Source organism: Pantherophis guttatus, chromosome 5 (assembly GCF_059756535.1).
Source record: "Pantherophis guttatus breed Tessera chromosome 5, ASM5975653v1, whole genome shotgun sequence".
NCBI classification, from domain to species: domain Eukaryota; kingdom Metazoa; phylum Chordata; class Lepidosauria; order Squamata; family Colubridae; genus Pantherophis; species Pantherophis guttatus.
In genome coordinates, this window is record NC_142067.1 from 36,199,212 (window position 1) to 36,222,091 (window position 22,880).

At 36.4% G+C, this 22,880-nt stretch overlaps 1 protein-coding gene and 2 long non-coding RNA genes across 3 annotated transcripts in view; 2 read left to right on the plus strand and 1 right to left on the minus strand.

Moving 5' to 3' along the window:
* Positions 1-2,731: 2,731 nt before the first annotated feature.
* On the plus strand, positions 2,732-4,588 carry LOC117663185 (uncharacterized). Its single transcript, XR_004590642.3, has 3 exons — positions 2,732-3,401; positions 4,040-4,229; positions 4,456-4,588. It is a non-coding gene; the product is annotated as an uncharacterized LOC117663185 (long non-coding RNA).
* A 1,753-nt stretch (positions 4,589-6,341) lies between these two features.
* Positions 6,342-15,403, plus strand: LOC148113324 (uncharacterized). Its single transcript, XR_015734421.1, has 3 exons — positions 6,342-6,423; positions 11,328-11,348; positions 15,225-15,403. It is a non-coding gene; the product is annotated as an uncharacterized LOC148113324 (long non-coding RNA).
* Positions 6,699-22,880, minus strand: part of CIP2A (cellular inhibitor of PP2A) — a 31,864-nt gene continuing 15,682 nt past the window's right edge. Inside the window, exons 9-21 of the mRNA XM_034413090.3 lie at positions 21,985-22,209; positions 20,693-20,852; positions 18,293-18,434; positions 16,694-16,793; positions 16,320-16,438; positions 15,963-16,158; positions 15,409-15,483; positions 15,220-15,330; positions 14,708-14,904; positions 11,887-12,000; positions 11,258-11,340; positions 9,005-9,144; positions 6,699-7,976 (exon numbers count right to left, since the gene is read on the minus strand). Coding sequence (XP_034268981.2) covers positions 7,806-7,976; positions 9,005-9,144; positions 11,258-11,340; positions 11,887-12,000; positions 14,708-14,904; positions 15,220-15,330; positions 15,409-15,483; positions 15,963-16,158; positions 16,320-16,438; positions 16,694-16,793; positions 18,293-18,434; positions 20,693-20,852; positions 21,985-22,209 — 1,833 coding nt within the window. The 3' untranslated portion in view covers positions 6,699-7,805. The remainder of the gene's footprint in view (positions 7,977-9,004; positions 9,145-11,257; positions 11,341-11,886; positions 12,001-14,707; positions 14,905-15,219; positions 15,331-15,408; positions 15,484-15,962; positions 16,159-16,319; positions 16,439-16,693; positions 16,794-18,292; positions 18,435-20,692; positions 20,853-21,984; positions 22,210-22,880) is intronic.

Genomic DNA, 22,880 nt, shown 5'->3' on the forward strand with positions numbered 1-22,880 from the left:
TGTTGTAATGATTCTGTGATCATAGAATCAAAATTTGGGTGTTTGGCAAACCATCCGCAATTACAACCATACAGATACTTCAGCTCCTCCCACCCACTTATCCTGCCACCTATCTCTGCTTTTTGGCTGCCCTGTTTTATGGTATTTCTCAGTGGTGATGGGGCTAAAGTAGAAGCCCTGCTGGTTCTGCTGTGCTGGTTCTGCTACCTCCAGCTGACCTATTGGCCACACCAGGCCTTCTTCCCAAGGCCATTTACCATGTGCTTCTCAGGCCCTGTTGAGCCCAAATGACCTTCGCCATTTTTCTCCTGTTTCTCACAAGACACACCCAGTCTGATTCAATGCCAGGCAGTTGCTGGGCTGGCCAAACATACTTTCTAAAACTGGTCATGCTGTTCTCCAAATAGTGCACAGTGTTTTCACAATGTTCCAAAGATATCTAAGGCCTTCCTTCTAAAATCTTGTGAGGCCACATCCACCATTGTCCAGATAGCATGTGCCATTCTTACAGTGCTTTGGAAAACTTTTGAAGCATTCTAAAACCTCACAGGAAGACCATGACCATCGTTCTCAAACTTGCGTATGTTGTTCTTGAGATGGTTGGAAGGTCTCAGAAGCTATATGGAGAATGGCATGAGTAGCCTTGAGAGGAATGGCAGGGCCAAGCAGGACAGCAAGGCTGGTGAGCGTCAGGCAGCAGGGTGAGTGAAATGCACTCTTGTGTTTTTATCATCTTGTAAATCTTAATTGTTGGGGATGTGATGGCTCAGTGGCTAAGATGCTGAGCTTGTTGATCGAAAGATCAGCAGTTCAGTGGTTCGAATCCCTAATGCCATGTAATGAGGTGAGCTCCCATCACTTGTCCCAGCTTCTGCCAACCTAGCAGTTTGAAAGCACGTAAAAAAATGCAAGTAGAAAAATAGAGACCACCTTTGGTAGGAAGGTAATAGTGTTCGTGCGCCTTTGGCATTTAGTCATGCTTGCCACATGACCATGGAAATGTCTTCGAACAGCTGTTAAGGTTATTGTTGTTGTGTTACCAACCAGCAGAGTGGATTGCACAGAGAAACGTTGCTGAGAGCAATGAATAAGAGATAAGCAAACTGGTTTATCAAAAGCTTACTTTATAGTAGAAAAACAGTTTCATAGTCTTTAAACAAATTCCAAGTCTTTGCCAGTAAATCAGTCCAGTAGTTACAGAATCTTCTTACTCAACAAACAGTAGGTTAGAATAACAAACTCACTCTGGTTCACGATGGTTGCAGATCCATCACACAATGATTACAGCTAGCACCTCCTCTCAATGGTAGCTTATCATCACAGCTTCATACACAATGGCAGCATAGCATAGCAGCATTCCTCATCAACAGCAGATCATAGCAGCAACTGAACACGTTACAGAAGCTTTGCTTAAATATTCTCACAACCAGTAATTATGTGATTACAGCATGACTCAGCATTAAAGCCACATAATACATTTTCAGATTAAAGTTACAGTATACTTATATTGCCTGTACAACATAGTTAGGCTCAAACCATATCCTAACAACAGCGCTGGCTTTTCGGCTTTGAAATGGAAATGACCACCGCCTCCTAGAGTTGGGAACGACTAGCACATATTTATTTATTTATTTCATGTATTTATATGCCGCCCTTCTCCAGAAGGACTCAGGGCGGCGAACACAAGTTAAAATCATGTACAACAAAATCCCATTTTAAACCAAATTAACTAATAAATAATAAAACCCAGAATCAGAGTCAGCCTATTTTCTTGAACAGCCAAGTCTTCAGGTTCCAACGGAAGGAGCGGACATCAGGAGCCGTCCGGATCTCAGTAGGCAACTCATTTCAGAAGGTGGCAGCACCCACAGAGAATGCCCTACCTCTGGGCGCCGCCAGACGACATTGGCTCGCCGTCGGAACCCTCTCGGAACATATGTGCGAGGGGAACCTTTACCTTTACCTTAAATCTTAATGGTTACTAAAGAAGGCACTAAATGAGAACTATTTGGACTTTAAAAAGTCTGGGTGCTGCAATGAACCGGAATATTTTTAAGAATACTATCTTGCTATGTTCGCTCAGATGCATGTCCAACTGAGCTCAGCTAAACTTAATCACAGGTAATTGGATTGGAAGAGTATAGACTATGGTCCTTTATTATTTTGTTAGTTTATGCTGTTCTCATTATTCTCATTGCTTCATTCTCATTGAAATGTTTATTTCATATCCTCAGGCATAAAAAGCAGGGGAAGAAGTATTGCTTTAGTACCATGTTATAGACTTATCACAGGGATTAAAGATTACTGAACTGAGCTGTTCAAAATACAAAATAATATAAAGCACTTTGTATAGTCTTCTGATAGGAAAAATTAGGACAAAAACAGACAAGTCTTGCTTTAAATCTTTGAGGGCATTCAAGCAGAAGCACATAAACTGGTAGTACAAGCAGTAATACTCTAACACAAAAACCATTGGCAAAAGTGTCTAGTTTATGCCATAATAAAAAGGGCATTGTTCAGTTAACCTTCACAGACAAACAACAACCTTCTTCCCAAGTTTTCATTCCAAACTGCCCTGACCTCAATTTTTTCAAGAAAATATGGGAGACTAATCTTTTTCCAGTTTATATCTAGGACATTTGTGATACTCTAGAACTACTGTGATTACATGTCCAGCCAGAATTCTGGAATTTTGGTAGCTCTCAAGATATGATCATAATGGAGCGTGCCCATTATGGTTGCAAGTGATGATGGCTGTTAAGTGAGATGGTGCCACTTAATAATCCCCAGCCCCTGCTCTTCTTGAGGCAGCCGTTAAATGAAAATGTGGGTTGTTAAGTGGAGTTCACAGGCAGTCTCACTGGCGGGTGAGGTCTTTAGAAATCTAACACAGGCATAGGCCTGCCTCCCCCAGACCTCCCAAATTATCCTCTACCCATAAGATATCCCATGTTTTTTTTCCAGCCCTTCGGTCCCCACAGGTTTTTCCTTCTTCCACTGAATCTCCACAGGCCTTAGGCTTGATTCCCACCCCACTAGGCTCTACCCATTCCTTCTTATTTACCTGACCTCATGTTGGAGTACAGGACAGATGGCACTGGGCTACATGGCTGCTTCCTGGAAGTGGCATCATTATTAGCACACCTGCAATTCTGCAGTCCTATGCAGAATTGCATGCAAGCAGCAAAACAAAGCAATTCATTCCTAGCTAATGCAGTATCCTTGTGAAAGCGGTCATTTTGATATGCTTATCGTGGCTTTGCAGAAGCAACTGACATTTGGAAATGCCTGCAAGGAATTGTGGGTGCACTGAAAATGATGGCCACTTCTGGGAGGCAGTCACGTGGTCCAGCAACGTGTGCCCTGACCTTCCCAATATGAGGTCGAGAGATCTTCAAGAAGTAAGTATGCAATGGATGCCAGGAGTGTGGGGAATAGGCCCAAGGCCCGCAGGGTCTTGGTGAGCAGGATATGAGGTAGAGGGAGAGAGGCAGGGAGTGCTGTGACACACCTGCAAAAAGTCATAGGGGTGAATGATTGTGAGGGCACTGCAGCAGCTGTAACTTTGAAACAGAATCATAAGTAATTGCTACTGGTTTTAAAGGAAGTGTCATGAATTTGCTTTATATTTCTGTTATATTACCATTAGTGAAAAAAATGGGTCTTAAATAAGGAAGCCTTGTCTGGTTATATCCTGTGCCTATTGATTCTCATAAATAATGTCCATCTCATTAATTAGTATTAATTAGTCAGGAAGAAACAATAGTTTAATTATCTAGTTACTGGCTTTCAGACTGAGAAAACAGCTTTGAAAACTTCAGTCAGGAGCTCTTTATAAGTTTTTGAACAAATCAGTAACATTTATTACATGATTTTGAGGAAATCAGGTTAAAAACTTGCCATTTCCTTATGTGTTTATTCTTATTCTTGCCATTTCCTTGTTGTTTTTATTATTAAACATTTCCAAAGACATTTTCCTTAAGCCTTTATTATTTAGATAGCTAGTTTCTATCAATTACTGTTTTTTGTGATCAACCAGGCACAAGTGAAGATTCCAAGAGTTTCATATTAAACTTGTTCAGAGATCCAGATTCAAAGGGCATAATGTGATTCAGAGCGTTCAGGAAAACCTTCAAACAGTTGCTTCTTCTCAGTTCTCACAGCTGCCTCCACAGCTAATACAATCTCCTGCAAGAGATGCATTTGGTTTAAGGTGTTCCCAACAGATGGTATGTGAAACTGTATGTATATGCTGAATCATTTGCTCTCTGAATGCAGATGGCAGCACCACACAATTAAATATCTGTTCTCAAAATATGAAAAAGGGCTCATTGAAAACTAATATTTTCATAGAGAACATTGGAAACTTTGACATTTAAATTGCCATATGCAAGATCTGCCAGAGCCATTTATAAAGTTTTATTGTGGAAACAATTATGCTTATTCCTTTTACAGGCCACACCAAACAGAACTACTATCTTGTTGGCTATTAGTGAAACTAATTCTTGATGACGTTTGGGAAGAGCAGTTTTTGTCATTCTTTAATGGAAACTTATGTTACCATCTCCACTTGACAAATGGAGCTTAGGTGTGTAAATTTTTTTCATCATCCTAGCATGCACTGTTGTACGGTATTTATACATTATATATACAATAGATTGTCTCCTAAGGAGGTCCATCTAGTGGGGCCAAGGCTTTTGTCTGTAGTGGCTCCCTGTGGAACATCCTTCCTAGAGATAAATTTGGTCCTCACTTTGACAATCTTTCACAAGGCCTGGATATCTGGTTTTGCCAACAGGCCTGGGGACACAAAGTGGGATGGAGTCTATCAAATGGCTTTTTTGATTGTTGTAGTTGGAGTGGTGGTGTTATTGCTTTTATTGTTTTTATATTGGGTTTTTATCCTTGCAAGCCATCTGGAGTCACTGAGAGTGAGTTGGGTGGCCATATAAATGTTCTTAAATAAATTTGCTGAACATGCTTGACATACTACTGAAGAAAAGCTGAGGATTTATCAGAGTACTAAAGGTGTTTATGACACGGTGAGATTAACGCAGGGGTGAAATCCAGCAGGTTCTGACAGGTTCTGAGAACTGGTAGGAGAAATTTTGAGCAGTTCGGAGAACCGGCAGCGGAAATTTTGAGTAGTTCGGAGAATCAGCAAATACCACCTCTGGCTGGCCCCAGAGTGGGGTGGGAATGGAGACTTTGCAATATCTTTCCCCCAGGAGTGGGTTGGGAATGGAGATTTTGCAGTATCCTTCCCCTGCCACGCCCACCAAGCCACACACCACACCACGCCTACCAAGCCACACCCACAGAACCGGTAGTAAAAGAATTTAAATTTCACCACTGGATTAAAGCCTCTGGAACATCTAGTTGCCCATATTGCAGTATAATAAAATCTGAAACTGCACAGGCAGAAATACAGTAGAAACATGGAATGTAAAAATCAGGAACATGAGAAAAATCAGCACAGAAATGTATAAATTGGGCATACATTAACATCTTAGGCATTAGCTAATTAGATAGGCTGGAACTGGACACTTTCAGCCAAAAGATCATACTTCTTACTATATAAGACACACAGGAATGGCATTGCTTTCATAATCAGGAATGATATTGTAAGGGCAATGATATTGTAGGTAAAATGAGGACCCGGTTTGTGAGGGCAATAAGCTGACTTTGTATAAAATATACAAAAGTATGAAGGCTATTGCTTAACTCATTATAAGCCGCCCTGAGTCTCTGGAGAAGGGCGGCATATAAATCAAAAAATTTTTAAAAGGGCAATATATCTTCGCACTTTCCGACGTGCCCTGAAGACCTTTCTGTTTCAACAAGCAGGGCTAGCATAAACATCTAAATTCTATGCCAAGATCTTAGCAGATACACCAAGTTGACTCAATTTATTATTTACTGTTTTTTTTTTTAAAAAAAATTAAATGTATATGAAATCTTAATCTGTTCACCGCCCCGAGTCCTTCGGGAGAAGGGCGGTATAGAAATTCAATAAATAAATAAATAAATAAATAAATAAATAAATAAATAAATAAATAAATAAATAAATAAATAAATAAATAAATAAATAAATAAATAAATAAATAAATAAATAAATAAATAAATAAATAAATAAATAAATAAATAAATATGGGTACAAAGCAAACAGTGAATAAATAATATCAATTAGACTTTGCAGACAAATCTTAGTTAATGATGATTAACTAATTTTATGCCTCAACCATTGTTACAGAGGAGAGGATTGACAGGTTATCTGCTCAAGTTGAATCTGAAATTGACAATATATGCAAGCACTCTGTGCTGCTTGTGGTTGCAGTTTGGAATGCCAAAGTTGGAAATATTCAGGAGAACAACCTAGCTGGAAAAGCATGATGTAACAAATCGAAATGGAGTAAGAGAATGGTATACCAATTTTCCCCAATCCAGTGTTTTTCATTACTAACAGGCTTCCAACAAACAAAATGAACAATACAGTACATCATACATGGCATCATTAGATTGAATACACAAACAGTTTTTTTGATGGAAAAGAAAAATATGGAAGACCTCAGTTATTATAGGAAAGAATGGCAAGGGGCTGACTGTGGAACTAATTATGAACTGCTCATGCAAGTTCCAAGTCAAGATAAATTGGAAGAAAAAAGTAAACCAGTTTTCATCAATCAAAGATCCATGCATAACTTCAATGTTATTTATTTCATTTTCCAGAGACAAATTATGGCAATTACAACAAAAATATAAAAAGACCACTAGAGTCCGTAATAAATACTTCATTTAAATGTCAAATACCACTTCCAAGTTGGAGAGAATAGCTTTCAAAAATATAATTGACAGCATCAATTGCACATAGTTAAAGAGGAAGACTGACACATAGAATTTAAAATGTAAAGGTATTTGTTGAAATGTTGGCATATGATCACTACCCTCTTAAGTGGAATTAATACTAATTGTTTTGGAGTTTCAGTGTCTCCAAACATAATCAGGTTTCATTATATCATTAAAGAGGACAGATATATAAAGTACAATAGGAAAATATGTCCTTGCCCTATATGTTGTAAGTTGATTTTTAAACTACACATAGTTGTTGAAAGTTCATTATTTTAAAACATATTCATGCAATAGTTTAAAAATATACACTATCTTTGTCTACCTTCAGCAAAAAATAGGTTTGTAATAAATACTAGAAAACTTGTAGATTTTTAAAAGGAACAAAAACAACCTGTGACTATTAACTTCAGAAATCTCTAAATCTGAAAAACTATGAATAGAATTATTTGATATTTACACCAGATATGAAAACTGAGCTTCTATTCTGTTTTTTTGGGGAAATTCAGACCTCTTTTAAATGTACAATTCATTAACGTATATCTGTATTGCAATATAAGACTTAAAATGTTTTTCTACATAAAAGATATATATATATTTGCATACTTTCATTTTGAATATATAGATTAACCAGCAAGATTTCAGCTACAACATTTTGTATACAAGGAAATGAAAGCTTTTGTAAAATCAGTTTAAGAGTAGAATTACTAACTTAAGTAAACCTATCAGTTGATAGTTTGGGCATCAAATGTTTTTTTACTTATCTTTTCTAAAATTATATCTAGTCCTTGTTAAATTCATAAACAAGGCAACCAATAGTGATATAGATATTAGTGTCAAAATGAATAGAATGTAGCCTACTATTTATAAAAGCCACAATATCTTCAAGGAAAGTTACCTAAAATGTTTTTCATAACAAAACATAAAATAACATTAATTGCATATTTGGAAAATCTGCTCTACAAACTGAGATTCACTGTTTCTGCATTTAGTTTACCACCACTTAAGCTATGAATCATTGCAATCATATGAGAATGTTTGTTTAATTCTTCTTGCTGAAGCTTGATTAAAGCCTCCTTTTCTTCTAATCGTCCTTCCAACTGTGACTTCTGAACTTCCAAAGAAGATGCCTGAAAATACATATTATACACTATTTAATATAGCTAACAAACATGCAAATATGCATTCTCTGTTCACATTGGGTGAAATCAAATTCCAATAAGTTCCACACTATAGGTAACAGCAATTACTTAGAACATCTAAACTGACAAACCAGTTGGCAATTAGACAATAACCCATAAAGCATATTTTGAAGTGGTTGGGTTATTAATTATTGATTGTGCTAAGTATATTTTGGATGACATTTCAATTAATAAATTATAATCATCCGAATTTCAGAAAATCAATTTAATATACATAAAGAGACAGAAGAAGAAAAAAAGCTTTGACCCAGGTTGTGCTTTCTGTAAATTCAAATAACAGTGAAGTCATACTACAGATTACTTTATCACCAGTGCACACTATTACCATACCAAAGTTGTTTAAACAGTGATGTATCTGGTGTAGTTTGGATCAGAATAAAATCAAACCAGTTGTAATTTAAAATCAGAAAAAGCTTAACTGATTCCCTACCTTATATACAAAGGTTTGAAATGAAAGTCTAAATGTTATTTATTTATTTAAAAAAATTATATGGCTACCTACCTTAAGCAACTCTGGGCAACGTACAACCACAAAACCAATAAATCATAAATCAACAATCACAAATAAAACCTTTAGTCTTTTAAATATAAACATTTAAGAAAATTCATGTTTCCCTGATTATTAGAAATAATCAACTTAAAAAGAAATATACCCACATACATATATATCTCAGATTAGGTTTCTAAGGCACTATATATGGATGTAAATTGTTTAATGTCTATTATTTTTATGACTCTTAAAATGACTCGAAATTGTATCTCGAAATTGTATCCTAATTTACTCAAGTGTATCTCATTTAATTCAATATATCTCTAGATATATTTGCAACCTCTATTCATTTTTAATTTTATACATATTTGCTCAATATGTATACATACCAACAATGAATTTTTTCTATGTTCCCTAGAATCACAAGAAATGGCAGCACACAAATAATCCTAAATAAATAACTTACCTTAATACTCAGTTCTTTTCTTGCCTGTTCAGTTTTACTTAGCTCTTTTCTAAGAATGTCCATTTTGTCCTCCATATCTATTTTTTCCTTCTGTTTGGCTTTTAGTTTTTCTTCTTGAACTTTTATCTTCTGTTGTAAATCTTTTGAAAAATATGTAAGAAAAAAGTGTTTTTTCCCCAAAGTGGTTTACTCCAAAACTTTTGGACTCTAATACTTTCCCACAACCATCATTGCATGAATTGTGCAGCACTGCCATCTGCTGAACATTGACCACTCACATTTTACAGTCCTCAGCATTTGTCTTAATAAAGATGCATTTTTCAGCTTACTGCATACTTGAAATGGGGATTTTAAGAAACAAAGTGTAATACCTAAATTTAATATTGCATTTAGCCACAACTCACTTAACCATGGCTTCTTTAATAAACCAAAATGACAGGTGACACTAAACCAAATCCAAAGAAATCACATTCCAGCTCAGTGGAACATATGAACTCACATATTTTTTTTTTGCCTAATTTGCCTTACATATAAATAATTTATTCTGAACAACAGAAACTGCTTGTATTAGTTAATTCAGCAACTTACTTTAATTAGCACAGCCATGTTTTCTCAATATATCTGGCTATAACAATTACTGTTTCTAACGCATGATGAGAGATCTGTTATTTGGCCAAATGAAGAAAGTATTGTCATGTATTGTTAAAAATCTGTGCTGTGATTTGTGTACTGATATTTCTGTTTATATTCATCACCAATGAAAATATCTTGCACTTTCGGCATTACAGTTACTGTTTGACAAAGGTTTTTCTTAGCCTTTAATTGTGAGTCCACGTACAGGTAGTCCTCGACTTACGATCACAATTTAGCTCAAAATTTCTGTTGCTAAGGGAGTTTTGCCCCATTTTATGACTTTTCTTTCCACAGTTGTTAAGTGAATTACTGCACTTGTTAAATTAGTAACACAGTTGTTAAGTGAATCTGGCTTCCCTGTTGACTTTGCTTGTCAGAAGGTCATATATGACTCAGTTGCCAAGAGTCTGAATTTGGATCACATGACAATGTGACCAAACACTATTATAGTCGTAAGTGTGAAAAACTGTCATAAATCACTTTGTTCAGTGCTGTTGAATAGTCACTAAATGAATTGTTGTAACTCAAGGACTAGCTGTCATGGAATATGTTGTTTGTCAAACATAAGCAGGTGGCCTATAAACAGTTTAAATTAAATTAGGCAAAACCCAGATCCTAAACATCTCAGGGGTGGTGAAATCTAGTAGTAGGAGGTAGGAATGGCAGGATCCTGCCCTGGTGGTGGGCACTCAGGTATGGAGGGCAGAATGCCCTATCTTATGTGGCGGTGGCATTAGCAGTTTCCTTTGGCAGGCCTCTGCTCTACCTTGAGTCATTTTAAGTGTACCAGCTGCCACATCTAACTAAAAGGTCAACAGAGAGAAGCTCCATATACAGAGAGATTAATCTGAATATTAGCAACCCTTTTCATGGGTTATGGAAGTTAAAGATCATTCACTCCTCTACTTAGTTCTTAGCCAAATTGGCAAGATAGCCCAGGCAACCAGGAATCTTGGATTTGATCCAGAGTATAGGTACAATTTCAAAAGCAAAACAATTCAAGGGTCCCATTAATTAAGTTAGCATTTAAATATATCCTGAACCAGGGTGCAACGTGTGTAATACTGACCATTGACAAATACAGTAAAGAAAAGGAGCAGAACGGAGCAAATTAAAAGTAGAAGAATTTTCTTCTCCTAGGCTCTAAGGGATTATGGTCTTCTGTTGTCAGGGCAGAAGATAAGGAATAGCATTTTATTTTTAAAAACATTTGCTTTTCTAGGTTTTTTCACTAGCATTAATAATGCTTGAAATAAAATAGTTTCCTGCCTGTTTGGGGAGCAGACTAGGATTCAGCTTGTCTAATTTTTTTGCTTGGCTTTTTAAAATGAAGGAGCAGGACTTGTATGCTTTATACCAGAGGCATTAGAGGCAGATTCTTCTGCACAACTTAGAAAACAGGGTTTTGAAATACTGCTTGTCTTTGGGATGTCTTAAAAGGGAACATAGAATTGCAGCTTTACAGCTTTGTAATGATATAAACAGCCAGGCAATGAAATGCCTCCAAAAAAATAGCCAAGCTAAGGGAGCATGAAGAACCCAACAAATATGCAATATTTTTTTTACCCTTTCTTTATGAACAGTATATATGAAAAAGCCGATACATTTATAAGTACTAACTTGATATTTGTCCATCTTTTTCTTGGATCTGTTTGTTCAATTCTTTTCTATGTTCTTCTGTTTCAAGAAGCTGAACAACGGTTCTGAAATTGTAAGCATAAATATTAGATTTCACATATTAATTTTTCATAAATATGAAAAATAGTGATATGCTGTATCATATTGTATCATACTGTAGCTATGTATACCAACAACATCCTTACGGGTTATCAAAGTTTATTTTCATATGATGTACCTTCAACAGGGAGAAGCACCCCAGGCCCAAATGAAACTTTTCATGTCATTTAACAATGTTGAAAACAGGAGTTAAGAAAAAAAAATGAATAAGATAAAAAGTTGAAGTTGGGTGGGTGACAAGTGAGAAAAAAAGTAGATAGTACAATTGGAATAGACATATAATGTCAAAGTCATACAACAATATAAACGGGAATCTTAGCAACAGGAAATAAATTCAAAAATATTTTTATTTAAAAATAATTTTAATTTGACTAATAATCATTTTCCCCCAATTATTGAATAATCTTTATCATGGCTGTTTGATAAAAAAAATACTACACAACTTTTCTTTCAACAAAACCATTTAATTTAAATGTAGCTTTCTTTAAACTTTACAAAAAAACTTAACTTACTTTTCATTCTGTTGCTTCAACGATTCATTCAGTCTTTTAAGGGTCTCAAGTTGTTTATTCAGTGAATTACACATTCCCTGCAGATTGTTATACTGCTTTTCAATAGTTTCATGCCTAAAATGTTCAAATTATTACTATTAAAAGGAATGAATGCTATGCAATTTTCATAATGTAATATTTGATAACATATATTAGAGTGTGCGGTCCTTGTGCTCTCTGAGTTTGGTTGTTTTCTTGCAAATGTTTCATCACCCAACTAGGTAATATCATCAGTGCAACAAAATCTTAGTTTAACCCTGAGCTACAAATAGTTTTATATTGGTATATATTAGAACCTCCTATCAAATTCAAAACATTTATCCTCTTTCTCTGTGTTTGGAATTGTGTGTTTACCACTTTCAATTCAATTTTCCGCACTGAAACATATTCCATAAGGAATTCTGATTAGAGAATACACATTTTTTTTAAAAAAATCTTGTCACCAATTAATTGCATGACAAATCTTTAAGATCTATGCAGCTTGCATGAAATATAAATATGATTTTTGAATAAGCAATAGACTTATTTTCTAGTAATAAGAGACAACAGAATCTGATCTATCAAAAAGAAACATGTAACATCTGCAGTTAATTTTTACTTATACTTATACAAATTGTATTTTGAGATCTACAGATAAACAAGCTATTCATCAAGATACTTCTCAATTTCCAACAACCTTGTAAACTCTTAAGATGTTCTTTACATTGCTTCAATCAGGCATTTTCTGTCTTAGAGTTTTGTTCATTCTTCGTTTTGTTTTTTTTATTTTGGGGAAAAGATTTTTGCAAAATTTGTGGTTTCAATTGCTTCTATTTCTATCACTTTGCTTTACCTATTTGAGGGTATGATAAAAAAGTTCCCACAACTAAGAAACATTAAGACCTAACTTTGCAGTTTGCTAGCCAAAAGTTATTGTTGTTTTCACAAATGAGTAATATGATCTTATGAAATAACTTTCTTTCTCATACCTATGTAGAAAAAGATTAGCAAAGGGTTCAATTTAGCTGTTGGCTTCTAAAAACTTCAAATTTGTCCAAATTTTGTATTAATGCTTTATTTAAAAGCTCAGCAACAGCTAGGTATTGCATTTACATTTAAAATATTTGAGAAAATCTATATGCCTTTACTATCTAACTTTTGCAATATCTGATAAATTTCAACCAACACTGTTTGAAGAGTAGAAACCTCTTTCCTAGACAGCCTTTTTTCAGCCCATGCAGTGAGCTGAATTTATCCCACTGAGGAATTGTTGGCATTTACAGGTAGTCCTAGATGTATTAGGGCAATTGGAATCAGGATTGCCATCACTAAGAAGAGTGCAAACTACTTTGCACAGCAATGACAATAAAGGTAATCCTGGCTGCCATCATTAAGTGAATGTCCCAGTTCTTAGGTGAGGCAACTTCCTGCCAGCTTCACACAATCAATGTAGGGGGGAGAGCCAGAAGGAAGCTGCAAGCCCCAGGCCTTGCTGCAAGAGACTGCATGGAAGTGTTAGGGAGTCTTCAAGGGCTTCAGAACCACTTGGATGTTTAGTCCCAGAATCAAGAGGCTTCTGAAGCATTTACATTCTGTGGCTGAAAATTCTGCTCAGGTTTTAGCATGAAGCTTTTTGAGGCAGCCTGAAGAGACAAGATCTGGATCTGGATCTGGATCTAGAGGCTGGTTGAAAATGCCCCATGCCATAATCCTGCTTGGATTTTGGAATGGAGCTTTTCCAGTCAGCCCCCAAGAGATCAGTGTCCAAACTGCAAACATGTAAGGTGGAGGCTCTCCACAGGTACAACTTCAGGGATCAGTTGTAATGCCTTCATTTAACACCATGGTAATTTTGAATAGTCACTGAACGAATGATTGTAAGCCAAGGGCTACCTATAAGTATCAAATTAAGTTCACATGGGTTCCATGGCAAAATACTTTTTCAATCCTATGTGGGGGTCTTATGTGGATGCTTCTGAAATTTATATATATATATATATATATATATATATATATATATATATATATATATATATATATATATATATATATATATATATATATATATATATATATATATATATAAAATTTATATTTTGCTGATAAAGAAAAAAGGGAGACTAGTATAGATCTATTTCAACCTTTTTAGCTTTCATCAGCTAGCCATACCCTTACTCGGATTCGAACTTGGGCTTCCTGCATGTTAGGCAGTTGAATTAACCTTCTGAGCCACAAGTTCTCCTCCCTTCATCAGCTTGAGCCAGGGGAAATATTAAGTGTTTTTCTATCGAGACACCTGGTCTACCCCAACACGTGGGAGGGGGCATTCTGCTCCCTTTCGCCTTTCATCTCCAATCCAGGAGCCCTCAAGCAGTCAAGCAGGGTATGGCTAGCTGATGAAAGCTAAAACGCTTGAAATAGATCTATACTAGTCTCCCTTTATTTTTTTATCAGCAAAATATAAATTTGGTATAAAATGGTTTGTCGTGAATGCGACAGTTTTATATATATATAACTACACTAGTTACTTTATCTAAGATAAAATAATTTTATTGAAATTGGTCATATACCAGAAGGATCCAATATTGTTCTTTAAGCAAAATATTTATAATGCTAGATATAACTGGATTGGTTGGACACATAGCAATGTTCCTTTAATTATAGAGCCTACAAATTCTATTTGTCAATAAAAATAAAATCTCTATATTTATCCTTTTTGATGATATAAACAATTATATATATAGTCTGAGTGCAATCTCTCTTTTTTTCCTATGGAAAAATGCTTAGCAGGCTTATATCTTACTTTTGAAGCAGATCAATGGAAGATCTTTTCAGTATCTCATATTCTTCTGCTATTGTTTGCAGTTTCCGATTATGCTGAAATAGTTGTTCAATATCACTTTGTGCACGTTCAGATTCTGTCTGCTGGGCTTTCAATAGTGACTCCAGATCTTCATTTTTTCTTTCTGTATCCTTCAGTATTGAAGCAAGCGTCCTAGCCTTTTGGAATTTGTGCAAAATGACAGTTCCATTGTGTGAATGAAATGTTAGGACACTAGACCAATGAACCATGCTAATACTAAACCAGCACTTAAGGCTTTTAAATTTCAAGAACCCAGACAGCAAATTACCCTTTAAAGCATAATTTGCAGATGTACAAACATCTACAATCATAAAAGGATAGTGCCAAGTAAGTGAAATATATAATCTATGGTTTATTTTCAAATACAAAGCAAGGCAGATTACATGAGCAATTTTGTATTGACAGATGTAAGTAATAAATGAATCCTTATATGATAATTCTGCTTTACCCACCTCAGATTCAGCTTGAGCTCTCTGGCAACGATACTGGGCAATAAGTCTATCAGCTTGAGAAAGAGCTAATGCCTTTGCTTCCAAAAGGTCCTGCAACCTAGTTTCCTTGGACTAAAAAGAAAATTATTGCAAAATGAACTGCACATTCAGAGCATACACATGAATAAAAGTCTTACTAAATATACTCACTGCCAATGCAGACAGTTTCTGTTCATATACTTCTATTATTTCAGATACCCTGATGTCTGTGACTGATTCCTTCATCTGTTGGAAATGTTCATAATATAAGCTAAAGCAATATGCAAATCTTAATTCAAAATTGTACCTATATGGACAAATAAAAAACTTGATATGAGGAATGACTACACAAGTTCTGTTCACAAAGTGACATTATACATGACCTAGGTATTAATGGTATTAATATAATTATTTAAATATTACAAAAATTTTTCTGTGCTCCTATAACTAATGTGTATCAAAACAGAACAAATGAAAATCCACTTATTTCCATATTAATTGATTCTATAGTATACCGATTTTAAGGCACCATAATTATGAACAAGGCTTCATATTTATTGTCTTACAAAATCAATTTACTTCATTTCCTTTGCTCAGATATTTAGTGGAATTTGTCCAAATTTCTGAGTACTGTAGATTCAAGTTCCACACTGAATTACACTGTATTGCAGTTTAATTTTATATCAAGACAAAAATGTTTTCATGTTTGTGTTAAAAGCACTAACCTCCAAGCCAGTTTGGAGTTTGTGAATCAGGTCCTGAATGTTGAAAGTTGCAGCATCACCATCATTGGGATGGCAAACATTAGAGGACTTTACTGAATTTACAGAAGTCATGGATGCCTGCAGGTGACCTCTTTTAGAGACATGCTCAGATTCCTGTTGTCTGTAAGCATTATTGGCTGCAATACTTTCACCAAGCCTAAAAAAAGCATCACACACAAAAGGCGATATCAGTGGGAAACTGTGTGTCTTATAAAATAAGATCAGAATGTGAAATAATGGCAGGGTCTCAAGGTAGATTTTCAAAAACATTTTTATGAAAGACAGAATTTTTTTTAAAAGAAACAATAGGAAACTTACACTATGGCAGGAAAATCTGGCAATGGGGCTGCTTCAAATAATATTCTAAGTCCTGCTTGAACTTGTTCCCTGTGGTCTGATGTTAAAGCAAAAGCCAAAGGGGTAACCAAGCGTTGGTCCTAGATATAGAGCACTTGTTAGTTTAAAAAAACCTTTCTTTTTCAAAACAGCCAGCAGTGGTTTGCACAGGGTTTTGCACAAACAGTACAAGTGATAAATTTTTGGCATCACCTTCCTTCCAGCCCTTTTTCATCTCCCCAGGTGATACTTATGTTTTTAAAGGCTATGGAGGTTTGTTTGATAAGTCTAATAGTCACTGAAAATGATCAGTATCATTTTTAGAGTGATTAATATAAATATTTAAAACTTTGTACCTGAAGAACTTTGTAAAAACTGACTTCCATGTTAGGAACCAGCTGCTTAAGCTTACTCATCAGATCCAGTGTTTTTAAGATTAGATCAGCAGCAAGTTTGCTAAAAATGTTAAGAGAACATTTTATAATGAATAAGCATTCAAAATTAAAATAATTACTTTTACAAGGCAGCAAGTAATGGCATAAGGATATATGCTTTCCATCTGTAGTTATCAGGAAGGTTAAAAAAAATAAAGACATGGTTTGGGGCAAAATAAGGTAGAATTTGAACTGCTGGCCCGGGCGGGCGGGTTGGGGCTTTCCTCCCTCCCTGCCCAAGCGGGCTTCTTGCGCAGCCCCAGCCCTACAGCCTATGTCACTGATCCACGTCCGCAGTCCAGAGCACCTGGCTGGCTCAGGTCCAAGGGGCAGCGTTTGTTGGCTGGGTAGCCGGCCACCCCGCCTGCTGCTCCTGCGAGGGGGTGGCAGCGGTTCTCGCACTGCCACTTCCAGCCAGGATGCTGGAGCAGCCAGGAGGAAAAGGAGGAGCGCCTGTCGGGGAGGCGAGCTGCCCCAGGAGGGCCAGAGGAGAAAGCAAAATGGAGATACTGCCAAGAGGTAAGAGCTGGGCCTGCCAGGAAGTGGGAAGACGCTGCTGAGGGATAAGGGGGGGCTGCATTGGCTCTCCAATCCTGCTGGCCCCCCAAGCCGAGCCCCGGGAATGCCAATGCCCCTTACCTCTGAGGCCAGGAAGGGGCTCCGGCTTTCTAGCGGAGGAAGGCAGTATTCCCTGCCTAACTTTCCCTGTCCGGGGCTGTGGAACCCGGTCATCAGTGGGGATGTCCTGCCACCCTAATGGGGACCAGGGTGTGGGCAGGGAGACGTGAAGACCCCTGAAAGACAGGGCGGAGCTGGCGCATGCACACTTGATAGCTGGTCTCCGTGCGCGCGTGCGCGCCAGAAACCAGAAGACCAGGTCATTTGCTTTTCTGGTTTCTGGTGCGTGCACACTCCCATTTTGGCACTTGGTGCCGGAAAGGTTTGTCAACACTGTTCTAAAATCTGGAGTGTAAAATGTTATGCTTATAATAAGAGCCATTTATGATTCAATAGTACTCTGAAAAACTTTGTTTTTAACTTAATGAAAAAAGAATGGCAAAGTTAAAAAACAGTAATTGTTGAATTATTGCAATCACATATTTATACATTAAAGTCCAGCTAAAATAGAACCACAGGCTATGCATTTTAGGGAAAGTTTGTTAGCTGTAAATGCTTCACAAAAATATAATAGCAATAGCACTTATATATCGCTTCACAGCCCTATCTAAGCGATTGACAGAATCAGCATATTGCCCCCAACAATCTGGGTCCTCATTTTACCGACCTCAGAAGGATGGAAGGCTGAGTCAATCTTGAGTCTGGTGAGATTCAAACTGCCAAATTGCAGTCAGCCAGCAGTCAGCATAAGAGGACTGCAGTACTGCATTCTAACTACTGAGCCACCACGGCTCATAATAATAGGGATTAGTCCCCACAAAATTTCAATTTATTCTTTTGAAATAAAAAGTTATGGGTTGGAAAAAATAAAAAAGAATGATAAAAACAATAGGTTGTGCTTACCTCAATTCACAGTCCATAAATTTTGTCCCAAAACTAAAATCAATTCCACTAGAAGTAAATTGGTGTTCTATTAAAGTAGCACACTTGCTAGCTGTTAAAACTTTAATGACATGCATTTTCAGCATATCATCTGCACAAAGAGGTACATTCTGTTAAGGATTTTGTTTTTCTGAAATATTCAGTTTATGGTCAAATTCACTAACGAATAGTGTTAATATTCCTCACTTACTGATTGCTTTGTTTAACAACCTCTCAAAGTTTTGATGGTTGGAGAAAAAGAAAGGAGGAATTAACATCAGACAAACCATCCAAAGAAAATACCCAAGAAACTACAAAGGAGAAAAATCACATATCCACTAATACTGGAAGGCAATACTAGAAGCTTTTATATTAACAGGGAAAAAATAGGAAGCAAACTCCATACATCATCTGCAAGCAAACAACCAAACTCAGAAACATCAATGGCTTCACAGTTCAACATTGAGCTACATATATTCTCTTCTGGTTAGGGGAAAAAATAGTTTTGCAATCAACCTTTACATTGTAGCATCTACAGTCACATGAGTGTTATTTACATGCTTCACAACCCGCTTCTAACAAGCAGAATTCATGGAGAACATGGAAGGGAAATTGCAAGTTGCTATTCCACGATATCTTGCTTGATGACTGCAGAAATTTGCTTAATGTCAAAAGCAGATGCAAAGTTGTAAGTCCCCTGATTTTTTTAGTTAGCCATCATGGCATTTAGTGACAGAACTGCTGGTCTCAGTTGTGATCAGTAAGCGAGGATGCCTGTAAGTAAAACTCTCTAGTGATGCAAAATGAAAGTCTAAACAGGAAAATAAAGCTAATTCAAAGTAACTTGTTAAAAACTTGTGGAATCTTCAAGTAATGCCCACAATAACTGGCAAATGAAGAATGCTCTTCTGTATTTTACCACAATTTCCCAAATAAGTCAAATAATAACTTTTTTTTTTTATATTGGATTTCTATACCGCCCTTCTCCCTGAGGACTCAGGGCGGTGTACAGCCAGATTAAAAAACATGCAGAACAAATATTAAAAACAATTAAAAGATATATAAATTTGGCCCAATTAAAACTCATTTACCAATTAAAAACGTTTAAAACATTTAAAAACAGTTAAAAATTTCATCTTAAGCCAGCCCAGCTTGTTTAAATAAATGGGTTTTAAGGGCGCGACGGAAGGCACTGAGGTCTTGGATTCTCCTTATCTCTAGGGGGAGCTGATTCCAGAGGGTGGGAGCCGCCACAGAGAAGGCTCTCCCCCTGGGGGTCACCAGCCTACATTGTCTGGCTGATGGCACCCCGAGGAGGCCCTCTCTGTGGGAGCGCACGGGTCGATGGGAGGTCGTTGGTAGCAGCAGGCGGTCTCGAAGATAGCTAGGCCCTATGCCATGGAGCGCTTTAAAGGTGATAACCAACACCTTGAAGCGCACCCGGAAGACAACTGGGAGCCAGTGCAGCTCGCGCAGGAGCGGTGTTACATGGGAGCGCCATGCTGCTCCCGTCACTACCCGCGCTGCTGCGTTCTGGACCAGCTGGAGCCTCCGGGTGCTCCTCAAGGGGAGCCCCATGTAGAGAGCGTTGCAGTAGTCAAGGCGAGAGGTGACGAGGGCGTGAGTGACTGTGCACAGGGAATCCCGATCAAGAAAGGGCCGCAACTGGCGAATCAGGCGAACCTGACAAAAGGTCCCCCTGGTTACAGCCGTCAGATGTTCCTCCAAGGACAGCTGCATATCCAGGAGGACTCCCAGATTGCGAGCCCTCTCTGTGGGGGCCAATGACTCGCCCCCAATAGTCAGTGATGGAGTCAACTGACTATATCGGGATGCCGGGAGCCACAGCCACTCAGTCTTGGAAGGGTTGAGCTTGAGCCTGTTCCTCCCCATCCAGATCCGTACAGCCTCCAGGCACTGGGACATCACTTCAAGGGCATCGTTGGGGTGGCCAACGATATAATAATTTTATTATAGTCTAATTTTTCTTAATTTCTGTTGAATATTATAAATTTATAGTGGCAAATATTTCTGCTGATATATAAGGTGTCATGCAACAAAAATCCACACTAAAAGGAAAGTAAGTATCAAGAAATCTGCTGTTAGTTATTGTCAATTATTGATGCATTATTATATATGCATCTCCTATATAAAACACTAAGAAAAATGTTTAAACATTTTTTTAAAAGGTTTAACTGTCCTAATCTGTTTTAAAATTATCTAGGTGAGTGTCTCTATTTTGTCTTAATTTTTTTTCTTTTTTGCATTGTTATCCAATAGAGAATTTGTTTTTAAGCTTTATGTAATTAAAATGAATGTATCTTATTTCAAATGCATGATTTTCTCACAATCTTCAATAACAAAAATTTGCAAGAAGGATATTTATCAAGATATCAATAGTCTTGATCATTCGTTCACATTTTTTCTTTGCCAACAGATCTTCTAGTATGTGGTCAGGAAAATGAAGATGGTCGAGAAGAATGGGCAAAAGAAGCTCCACAAAGCGTTCAGCAGTTGCACTATTGCCTGCATCAATAACATCCTATAACAGAAATATTATCAATTTAATGACATTAAAACAATTAAAAAATACACCAAACTTTGTGGAGTCCAATTTATTTTTAAAAATGCAATCCAACCACAAAATTTTATATCAATTTGATTTGACCTTAATTTTATTCTTGTTTGTAGTTTTAAAAGGGTTATAGTTTAGACATATTAGCTTAAATAGCCTAATTTTTAACCAGTTTTACAAAAATATCACTGTTAATTGTTGATCTGATTTCCATAAACACAAACTTGAGAATCTTTCCCTTTTTAAAATATGAAATAATAATTAATGAGTTATTTTATTACAAGAACTTACAAAATTGTAGGAGGTAGGCACTTCCTCAGGGGTAAAAAATAAAAGATTTTTTAAAATAAGAAAATTTGTAAGAACTTTAGTTTTTGCCTAAATATTTTTAAATGTTCATTTATATAAATGTTTTATTACTTTGTAGGCCTAACAAGTACACACACGGGTTAAAAAGTGCCCTTCATATATTCTTCCTCTTATGTGATCAAATGCCAACAATGTCCTTCTGATTCTATGTAGAATAAACAAGACAAACTTCATACAAATAAACATAATTTGGACATCAGAACTCAAAATCAGGACAAAATAATAGAGTGTTTTAATCTCCCAGGACACTCTGTTACAGTGACTATCTTAAAAAAATGATACTAAGAGAGATTGGTGAACTCATATTTCAAAAGGTGTCAGGCAATCTTAAAAAGGTTTTAATAAATACATTTTTAATACATTATAATTGCTACTCGCAATGATCATCATTATTATCTAGGTAGCTCCTGCACCACTCAAGAAGACTCTGGGAAGCTATAATCTGTAATCTGTCTCACATGCATCTATATAACAAAATTGTCTTCCCCATCCTTCCCTGCCATTTTAATTTAAATCTGGTATCAGACTAGCTTCTCCTTGCATCTGATGAAGTGAGTTGAAGTTCACAAAAGCTTTTGCTTTTAAAGCTTAAAAGCTTTACTAAAAATTTATTAGTAAAAATAACTATTACCAGATTCCTTGATAATTTTTTTTTGCTACCATAAACATTCCTCCTACAAAAAACTAGAAGTAACCCAACACGACAGCCAAAACACATTGAATCCATTACCTCAAATAGCTCCCTGAATAGCTCCAAAGCAAGATTTGAACACTTTTCAGATACTTCCAGTGGCTGGTTTGACCAATGTACTAAAACAATAGATGAGTCAGAATTCTTAGCACGAGTTGCAAGTCTTGTACTTGCAGAGACTGCTACATTTGGTTCCAGTACTGCTTGTCGTACAATATGACGGAGTTGTGTCACTGAACAAAATGCAAGTAGCAATTCTAATATCTAAGAGAAACACAAGAATTATTAGAATAACGTTTACACTAATATTTACAATTTCAGATTTATGACACAAAGCTTTATTGCTGAAGCACACTATTGCTTTAAGATACTACTTTAAAAAATAAAAAAATAATCAAATTGTTCATTTCATTCAGTATTTTAAGCAGTTTTACAGCATTGAAAATGTACGTTTAATATTTTTTTTTTAAAAAAAATAGCAAACAATCTCTTCAAGAAGGTGTAGTTTATCTCAAGACATAACATAGCATTAATCATTTTGGATTGCATCTGACTATTCCAGGAGTTCATGTTTGGGGATTTATCGAGAAGATGCTGTGTGAGCAAATGAATCTGTGAAAGTGTGACAAATAACCAACAGGCTCTTAGGGTATTGTGGCCTGTAAGAAAAAGTTGATAGTTTTTTTACTATCTACATTTTCAGTTGCTTTTTTAAAATCAGAAAGAAGAGCAAAGTGATAGACATGAACAGTCTAGAACAGTTACACAGAACACAAAACGGCTGTTATAGATCACGGGCACAGAAAATGAAACAGATAGGAAAGGGCACAAAAAGACACACAGACACATACTGATTCACACAGAGGGGGGTCAGACACAAATAAAAAGCAATCAGAAGGATGGAAAGTCTACACAAGCATACAAAGGGGAAGAAT